This window comes from Aedes albopictus, chromosome 3 (assembly GCF_035046485.1).
Source record: "Aedes albopictus strain Foshan chromosome 3, AalbF5, whole genome shotgun sequence".
NCBI lineage: Eukaryota > Metazoa > Arthropoda > Insecta > Diptera > Culicidae > Aedes > Aedes albopictus.
The window spans coordinates 431,833,415-431,843,794 of NC_085138.1; the positions used below are offsets into that span (position 1 = coordinate 431,833,415).

Here is a 10,380-nt window from a genome sequence, read left to right on the forward strand (position 1 = left end):
CACTAAAGAAGCGAAAAAACCACCATCTATCCTGCAGGACAACTGTTTTCTGAGAATTCGTTAGGTACGTTCAAAATTCCGTTAGGTACGCTATGGTACGCACTTGGTACACTCACTTGACGGTCTTAATTTCAATTTGATAAAGGAGAATACTAAAAAATACTTTGCCGAGAACAAAGTTTAAGTGGGTAATTTTATACAGCCTTGGAAATGATCTAGGCTTTTCTATAAAAATATCTCAAGAACTGAAACCTATTTATCAAAATAAGAATTCAGATAATAAAAAGAGCGAACTATTTCAACTGTGATTCTGTACACATACGAAATTTGTTATGCAACATAGCTTACCGATACATTTCATAAAACAAAAATAAATTAAGACTAAAATTTTCATCTACACCTATTGCAAATGGAAGAAATAGAAGAACAGCCATGTCAGTTCTTACGATAAATTCGTATAACTTTCACCAATGGATCATTGAAGCCAACTTTTCCGCTACTCATCACATCAAAACAAAAGCACCACCATATATGGACTGTAGCACTTTGACAGCAGGTGAGTCACGTCAAACACACAAGGTGGCGCTATCTGATCTGTTTTAGTTATTTAGAAATCCATTGTTTCTGAATTTCACGTATCAATTAAAATATGAAAACGGAGGAAATTCTACAATAATAGTGATATATTTTAATATTTGAAAAGACATGCTGTATAAGTAATTACTCATGAAATTATGATTTAATATACTGTTAACTACAGAATAGTCTACTACAGGAAATTAAGTCCATTATAAGTATCCTCTATGTCTATTACATGAAAGATAACTGAGAAGTCGCGATCTGCGTAAAGGGGCCGTCCATATACCACGTGGACAGAAAATTCATGGTTTTTGACCCCCTCCCCCTCCCCGTGGACAAGCGTGGACTTTTCATTGACCCCCTCACCCCTCCCCCAATGTCCACGTGGACATCCGGAAAAAATATTTTTTTATATTTTTAAAATAAATGGAAAAAGTGATTTTGAATTTATCTTTTTAAATTTTTTTTTTCTTCGTAACAATGCACAATAATGACTTAAATATAATTGAAAACTTTATAAAATTCTATAACTTTACATAGAATACAAACAATTATCATAAAATAGGTACTTTTTATAATGTTTGATCAATCTATGATTGTCTCATTGTTTTGTTGAGATAAGGTAATTTTAAATCTTAGATTGTTGTTGAGATAAGATTATATTTCTTAGATTCTTACAAAAAACAAGATTTACAGCAACTTAATTGTATTGCTGAGGTTTAGACTATAATATCCATTAGAAACATTTTAAATTTTAAAGAAACCTACATGAAAAAGTTTTTGAGATAAGCCTTCAAATCCCTACATGTATTTTGAAACTTTAAAGTAGTTTAAAAATATGATAAGAAACTTCAAAAAATTCATACAGAACTGCAATGAAAATTTTCTGACTGAAACACCAACATTTGCATGGTCTACATTTCATTTTCAATCTCCAGAATATTCCTCGATGAAGAAAACTAAGTAATTAGAAAATTTTCTAAAAATCCCAAATACAATCAAAATTGACAACACCTGGTTTTGTAGTACTAGCTCTTAAAAAAACAAATGGAGCCGCTTGGTTATTTATGTCTAATAACCTTATTGCTTGCCTATGCTACCCAATGTAGGTATCTAAACAAATTATAGCTGAAAAAAAAAAATAGCTCCGAAGTGATCCTGTTACAGAGTACCTACTTTGAACTGACAGACATTTTAAATTTTATAACTGATTGTTTGGGTAAAATAAGAAAAAATGGCTACTATGAAAAACAGTAAACACAGTGAAAAAATATCTCAAATCGGACACTTTTTCGTCTAAATCGTTCGTTGGTACAACTTATGTAATGATTCGAAATGACGCAATCATATTGGCGCCCATTCACCTAACGTTGTCGTAAGCAAATAGGCTCGAGCCTCTGAATCGAATCCAAGCTTCAGTCTTCAAATCTGCCTAATTTCAGCGCCGTCATTCAAATACGACATTGCCTAATGCATCATAAATCCAAACAAACACCCCCACGTTTACTTGTGCTGATCGGTCGAACCGTACATTTCGGGCGAAACATGTCTAAAGGTCCAATCTGCAGAAGAGAGGCTCTCTTTGGTTTCCCTCTCTTCCGTTAATAACTCAGCTGTTTATTTGAATTAAGATTGTCTCCTTGCATTGAACGATGGTCAAAACAATCGTCTTTTGATTTGTACTGCAAAAACAGTTAAAAAGTGTACCATTGTATTGCAATAACTGAAAGAGAAAGTGAACAAAGAGAGCCTCTCAAACGCAGATAGGACCTATTGAAATGTTTGGCCTGATTTCTTCTACCTATGGCCAACAATGTAATCAACGTTTCTAGTCACAAGAGAGCAGGCAAAATCAGTATACTTTCTAATCCTTCTAGGTACACGCTTGGCCAACATTTCTCCGTACTCTCCTGCCTATTGCGAATCCAGGGCTTCTTTCTGAAAAATCTACCCTTTCGTATCTCACACCAGAATAATCCAATTTCTCCTTATCAGTTGTTCTCCGAGCAAACATCTCCTCTTGGCTATCGCCAGCACCAGAAGCGATCTTCTATCAGTGTCAGTATCTTAGTCTCGACGGGAGGAGTCGTGTCGAGGTAATGCATTCACTGCCAGCCAGCTAGCAAACCAGATAAGCTACCCAAACAGGGCTGCGTTTATCGGACTCTCATCTTGTCCATCCTTCTGCACTGGTGGAGCCTGCATACCAGAAGGCAGATGCATCTCCGACTGATCAGTTGCTGATTGGCAACTCGTGCGAGTTGACACGGACAGAAGTGAGGCCGTTCGCGGTTCGAACTCTCTGTTTTCGTTGAAGTTACGTCGGTCGCGATGAAGAACGATAAAATCTTTCACGAGAGGAGCCTCCTGGTGCAGTCGCTGAAGATTGCCAGCAATTTGGACCGGAAAAAATCGCTTTCGACCTCGATCATCCCAACACAGAACCAGAATTATTTGTGCGTACCGCTGTTGCATAATGGCCTGCATCCACAAAAAGTGTCGGAAGAACCGAAATCCATCGACTACGAAGCCATTGTCGTGCATTCACACATCGAGAGGAAGTCCACGTATCAATCAATCACGCGAAGCATATCACAGTCTACGTTAACGATACCGGAGAACTACAGTTTCACATCGGTGCAGATTCAACTGTACAAACGAAGATGGGCGATGTTGGCGTTGGGGATGATGAGCATTGCGATCTCCTATGTGCAGTGGATTCAGTACAGTATTGTGGCGAATGTTGTGATGAAGTATTACGATGTAACGTCGGTGTGGGTCGATTGGACGTCAATGATTTTCATGGTGGTCTACATAATATGCGTCTTTCCGGTTACATACATCATGGACGTGCGGAATATGCGACAGACAGCGGTCATAGGATCGGTGGGGACCGCCATAGGAGCGTGGATCAAAGTGTTCTCTGTCAATCAAAATCAGTTCCAGATGGTGCTGCTGGGGCAAACCGTTTCAGCATTTTCGCAAGTGTTCTTAATGAGTATTCCGTCAAGATTGGCGTCAACGTGGTTCTCACCTGACGAAGCGTCATCAGTGTGTGCATTTGGAGTGTTTGCTGCGCAGTTGGGTATCGCTATAGGATTCTTCTTCACTCCGATCGTCATCAGCAACAGCGATGACGTTGACGAGATAGGAGTGAATCTGAAGATCTTTCTGATGGCGGTAGCCGGAATATCGACCATGATAGCGTGTATGGTGATCGCGGTATTCAAATCAGCTCCCCAGTTCGCGCCAAGTCACGTGCAAGCCCTCCAGCGAACAATGAAGCCGAAGATGGAAGATTACTGGCCTGCAGTCAGCAGATTGATGCAGAACGACAACTACTTGATCTTGGTGATCGCATACGGGATCAACTGCGGAATTTTCAACGCCTTCTCGACACTGCTGAATCAAATAGTCATGAACTATTTCCCAGATGGAGAAACCGATGCCGGACGGATCGGTCTGGCATTGATCTTGCTGGGTTTACTGGGGTCGATGGTATTCGGCTATCTACTGGATAGCATGCACAAATACAAAGCAACTGCCGTTTGGGCTTGTCGCTTATCAGCGCTGACGTTGATAATCTTCGCACTTGCACTGGAAACGCGATCGAAAAAACTCGTCTCGGTAGCGTCAGTATTTCTTGGGTAAATATTTACGGTTTCTCAACCCGAAAAATACGATACTTATCTCAGTTCCGTTTCGCACACAGCTTCTTCATGACAGGATTCCAACCTATTGGGTATGAGTTTGCATCTGAGTTGACATTCCCTGAACCGGATGGACCCGTTTCGGGCATCATGAACATCTCCACGCAAGTCTTCGGCATTGTCATCACGTTGCTCATATCCGGTATCCAGCAGATCCTAGGGGACTTCGTTGGAAATATGGTAATCGTCGATTGTATTTTTTCATAAATTGCGTTTCTACAATGTCTTTCTGATCGTTCACAGGTATTCGCAGCATTTCTCATAATCGATGCCAACGTCATAACGCTCATCCACTCGGAGCTGCGGCGGTACAATACGCATCGGCAGATCGAGAACGAAGCTGCGCGAGAGCATGCCGAGGAGGCCATCATACACTTTGAATCTGCCAGTGAGAATGAGGACGCGCCTCTCACCTTTAGGATAGATAGCACTACTGGTAGTGGTGGAGGCAGTAACAGGTGATCGACGCCAGAAGAGATCGAGTCATACTTAATTTTTTTTTCTCGAGTGGAGCTGACGCATATGGACGACTGCAAGCGAGATAAGGCTGTTATATTTTTATCATATAAGGTTTTTAGGATCTAGCTTCGAGTAGAATGGATGAGTCATGTAGGTGATAACGGTATCTTGAACCAAAGCAAGGACATTCTGTTACTAAGAATAAAGGATGTATGATTGAGCTCAGAGCTGATAGGACGTATTTGCTCTGCGCTGCGTAATGTAGTGACGTCAATGAATATAGGTCATGCGTTTGTATGTGGTATTTATTGACAGTTTGAAGGTGATAAATAAAACATGTTCACCACTGAAGTCCAAGACAATTTTTATTGATCAAGACATTGATCGTTTCTTTGACGCCATTTTTCTGGTTCTCTATATCATACTTCAGAAAAGTTATTCTGGAAATATGCATTAATTAATTAATTGAACTGACTGAGTTCTTCGAAAAAGGTATCGAGTGGGTTGGTGCCTTCACCTTTTTACCCATCATTACATCTTCCGTCTTGGGTGATATCATTCAAGGATAGCAAACGATAAAAAAAGTTAAAAATAGGAGCTGAAGCATCCTGCCAAATAGTTGAAACGGTTGCCATACGACATTTATTACTTTGGACCCTTCTCTCTCCCCTTCGATACGCATACAAAAAATCAAATCCTCCCAAAAAACGGATGCAATGTCTGTGTGCCATCTAATTGGGTGAAGGTGCGAGTTGAATTCTACGAGGCGAAGACTAAAATGCTTATTACAAGCATAGGATCCAACTTTATCTATCGTAGTCTCCAAATACGAACAGATTTCCCAATTGCGAGAATAGGTTCAGTTTTTTCAGGTCCTTGGTAATCTGCCGTGAATCGCATATCTGTCCCATTTGCATAGGAAATCCAGCAAAGATGGGACTGATATGCGATTCATGGCAGTAATGTTGTACTCATAAATCCGCTTGGTTAAACAAAATAACAAATTCCAAACTCAGAGTAAAAGTCACCCGACCTGTGATAATATCGCGTTAAAGCCTTAGCCCGTTAACGCCCAAGGAGTCTCACAATTTTAATCTTCAAATAAATTTGTTATCAAAGGTCAAGTTTCATTGAAATAAGCATGATTTGATGAAAAAAAATGGAAGTCTATGGTGTAGTTCCAAAAAAATTCTTCATTGTAGGTCCTCAATGTCTGATAATTTTCTCGAGTTCTATTTCAGCCCAACTACTACGCTCTCGTTATATTCTGATCCTTAATAGATACAATACAGCTCTAAACAAGTGAGAGAGATGATAACCACTCAAAAAGAATAGAAAAATGACTTATAAATTGGTGCAGAAATATAACCCGATAAACGCCTAAAAGTATGCAATTCATGATTCTTGTAATATCATGTAATTTCGACTGCATTTCTCATTTTTTTTAACAAATCAAACAAAGAGAGCTCACAATGTGTGGCATAAGCAAACGTTAAAATACTGTAGAAGTTAGATTTTACACAGATAATGATTTCTAATAAAGTAATTGAGTTGTTCCTTCAGCACCCACAAACTCTCTTTACGTACTCATCATACGTAAACTTTTCAGAAGTTTTTCATATTTTAAAAAGAAAATCGTGTTAAGTTCTGTTCCATTTAATTTGAATCCTTTGACAGATACGTATTTTGATCTCAACTATAAGGTCGTCTTCGGTGTCTCGTATTTACAGGTATTCCACTAACACGCCCAGGTTCATCATCATTCCATGTTTTGATATAAAATTTAATTTAATAATAATAAATACTCTACACGGCTTCTCCACTTATGTTTGTACTACTGTACTTCGTAAACAATATGTGGGCTTTATGGTGTGATTCTGGGCACTATCAAAGTTACATCGAAAAGATAATGTGAAATTCCCGAAGGAATCTCTGGTGGATTTACAGAAGGAATTCTGAGAGGCATATCTGGTAGAGTTCTGAGGGAATCTCTGGTAGGAATCCCTGAAATAGTCACAGAAGAAATCCCTGAGGAATTGCTGTATAAAACCCGAGCGAGGATCCCGGTTTACAGAAAGAATTCCATTAGGATTCTCTGAATATGTTTCGACAGATCACTTTGAAAGTATACTAAAATGAATCTGTGAAGTAATTCCAGAAGAAATCCGTGAAGGAATTCTGGGTAAAATTTCTGAAAGAATTCTTTCAGGATTTTCTAAAGCCATTCTGGTAGAAATCCCTGAAGTTATTCCTGAAGGAATCCCCTAAAGAATACCTGATGGGATCCTTAGAGAGATCATGACAGGCATGCCGGCCAGAAGCTGAGCAGGCATTCCTGCAAGAACCATAGAAAATGTCTCTATGATCTAGGATTGCCTGAAAACAATCTCGGAAGAAACATATATTTTTTTTATATTTTTTCGGGAGGAATCTCGAATAATAGCAGGAATCCTGGAAGGAATCTTTGAAGGAATTCCAGCACAAATCCCTGAAAAAAATGCAGAAAAGAATAACTAACAGAATCCTTTCAGGATTTTCCAAAGCAACCCCTGCAAAAATCCCTGAAGAGAACTCCGGAGCAATCCATACAGCAATCTCGGAAGCAATATCCGAAAGAATCCTGGGAATAAACCTGGGAAGATTCTCGAAAGGAATGCCTGAAGAAGTCCTGAAAAGAATTCCTGAAGGTATCTCAAAAAAAAACCTTAGCTCATCTAATCTCATCTCAATTCTTCACACTACTCACTAGCCTCTACCTTACTGTCTTCTTTGCCCTCTATTCCAACCCTCTATCCTACGCTCTATCATAACCTTCAACCCTACCATCTGCCCTACCCTCTTAACTATCCTCTACCATAAACACTGCCCTATCCTTTACCGTACCTTCTACCCAGTCAACCAGTGATCGTAGAAGATGTTGCATAAGATGTTAATGTGGAGGCGATATACGTACATTTTACATGCGCCTAAGTAGAGGCATGTACGTATATGGCCGAAAATTCGTCTGTGCCCATATTGCATAGTATCAATGCTCAAACTACCATTCCATGGCCGCCATCTTGGATATGGTCCGCCATCTTGGATTTCAAAATGGCGTTAAATATCGATTTTTTACATCTACTCATTATGCCCGATCGATAGATACCCATATTGCACGGTATCGTACCTCAAACTACCATTCCATGGCCGCCATCTTGGATATGGTCCACCATCTTTGATTCCGAAACAGGGTGAAATATCGATTTTGACTTCTACTCATGAAATCCGATCGATAGATATCCATCTTGATTTTCGAAATTCGGTGAAATTTCGATGTTTGACTTCTACTCATGAAGCCCGATCGATCGATACCCATATTGCATGGTATCATAGCTCAAACTACCATTCCGTGACCGCTATCTTCAATATGATCCGCCATCTTGGATTTCAAAATGGCGTAAAATATCGATTTTTGACTTCTACTCATCAAGCCGGATCGATAGGTACCCATATTGCATGGTATTATAGATCAAACTACCATTCCATGGCCGCCATATTGGATATGGTCCGCCATCTTGGATTTCAAAATGGCGTCGGATATTCATTTTTGAGTTCTACTTGTGAAGCCCGATCGATAGATACCCATATTGCATAGTATCCGAAGCAGCCTTGCCGTTAAAAACATATATTCTGGAGTTTTGACCGCCATCTTGGAACCTAAGCCGTCATCTTGAATTTCAATATCCCTGCTACTACCTCCACATCCTAAGGAATGTGTATACCAAATTTGATTGAAATTTCTTGACGCATTTCAAAGTTATGCCTATGTTCGGGCATACATACATACTAGACCTGTTCACTTTTTTTGACCTACCCGTGTCACATCAAATTATCAATCCACATGCAAAAACAAGCCTCCAGTCCAAAAATGAGCCAAATTGGTAAAGGTTTAGAGGTGTATCAAATCGATTTTGCGTGGATATCACAGAAGTTTACATGACATATCATATAAAAGTCCTGAAATATCATGTAAACTTCCATTACATGTCATGTAATTCAGCATGACTCTGAGTGTTTACATGACATATAACACAAATTTACATGATATATCATGTAAACCATCATATCACTAAATTTACATGACTAAAATGAAGTTTACATGACGTGTAAATCTCATTATTTTTATCTGTGCATATAAACCGTTTACCAGGCTAATACAAACATATAAACAGAACATCTGGCTATAGTCTACAATCTATATAAATTTTTAAATTTTTGCATAGCAAAAGTCTACGAGGGGGAGGGAGGGGTCCTGCGATAGCCAATTTTTGGTCGACGGGGTTTATGAACACACAGATAAAAATAATGAAATTTACATGTCAAGTAAACTTCATTTTAGTCATGTAAACTTAATGTTATGATGGTTTACATGATATACCATCCCTACACAGTTATGGATCATACACAGTAACGGATCACTTTGATGTTTAAAGTCAAATATCTTGCTCAAAACATATATTTCGGCACGAAATTCATTTTTGTAGCATGATTGTATCTGTTTTCTGAGATAAAAAGTAATTTTCAAGATCTTAATCTGAAAATCAAATGTATTATATTGCAACGATCGAGTTGTCTTCTCATAACTGCCAGAAAATAGCCGAAATCCATAAGAAGCTACTCCTGCAGTGATAAGCTCTGAAAGTGTCGAAATCCATCGATTTTGATATAAAAAGCGCTCGTATACCCCGGAAAATGTATGTTTACATCTATTTAGCGAAGTTTTACTTGATTCTGGGATTAAAATACTAAAATAATGTGATTTTCAACAGTGATCCATAATGCGATCCAGAAACTGATCGTTTGACGCTATTATGGGTCACTTCAAACAAACATTGATTTTCGCCCCGCCCAACGCTCCCGGTGCAATTTTTTTAGCTTAATGTAACAAAAGCATTATTTAAAAACATAAAACCTTGAAAACCATGTGTCTTGAAACGCATAATAGTAAAAATAATACTTAAGATGTAGAACATCACTGTACCCTAGTGGCGTACCTCTTGCAAAGTACATGGACTTGGGAATTTTTAATGTTTTCTTTTAATTTATTCTGTAATATCGGGTACTCCACCATTAACATAATCAAGACACTGTGTAGTTTGGCCTTACCAACCCGAATTATATATTAAGGTTGGAATTTTGAGTAATAACGCGTTGATCCATAATATGGCTCAAATTGATCCATAATATGTGGGACTCCGTGGAATTGATCCATAATAGGGCATTCGGTAAACAGTGAAATATTCTATTTTTACGCAAAAATGGCATGCCATTATACCTCAAATAGTTCGGTAATCAAAAGTTCAAATCAAAACGTAGCCAACGGTGCTTTCAAAGTCGTAGTTTTTGTCTAATTATATTTTTTATTGAATTTTGGAGGTAAAAAATATCACTAAGCCCCCATCCGGTTCTATATGAGATGTGTCCGATTGGTGTATGAACAACTTTATTGTTAATAGATGGATTTAGTTCAAATTTAGCATACATCCTACATACATATTCACGATTATTATTTCTCGTGAAGAAACCCCGTCGTCATCTCCCGCTCTTAGCGTCTATGATTTCACTCGCTGTGATTATCAAGTCGTGAACGAAC

General features: G+C 38.6%; 1 protein-coding gene across 1 annotated transcript; it reads left to right on the forward strand.

The window, feature by feature from the left end:
- Positions 1 to 2,407: 2,407 nt before the first annotated feature.
- Positions 2,408 to 5,099, forward strand: LOC109621463 (heme transporter FLVCR2). The gene is made up of 3 exons (XM_020075489.3): positions 2,408 to 4,226; positions 4,292 to 4,469; positions 4,533 to 5,099. The coding sequence occupies exons 1-3, from the start codon at positions 2,911 to 2,913 to the stop codon at positions 4,749 to 4,751; spliced, it is 1,713 nt and encodes a 570-aa protein (XP_019931048.3). The 5' UTR covers positions 2,408 to 2,910; the 3' UTR covers positions 4,752 to 5,099.
- Positions 5,100 to 10,380: the final 5,281 nt, after the last annotated feature.

Bases quoted from the DNA above. Each gene is read 5' to 3' on its own strand.
- LOC109621463 (XM_020075489.3), top strand. From the start codon at position 2,911: ATGAAGAACGATAAAATCTTTCACGAGAGGAGCCTCCTGGTGCAGTCG. The intron at 4,227-4,291 runs GTAAATATTTAC...TTTCGCACACAG, and splicing joins GTAGCGTCAGTATTTCTTGG to CTTCTTCATGACAGGATTCC. The intron at 4,470-4,532 runs GTAATCGTCGAT...GATCGTTCACAG, and splicing joins GGGACTTCGTTGGAAATATG to GTATTCGCAGCATTTCTCAT.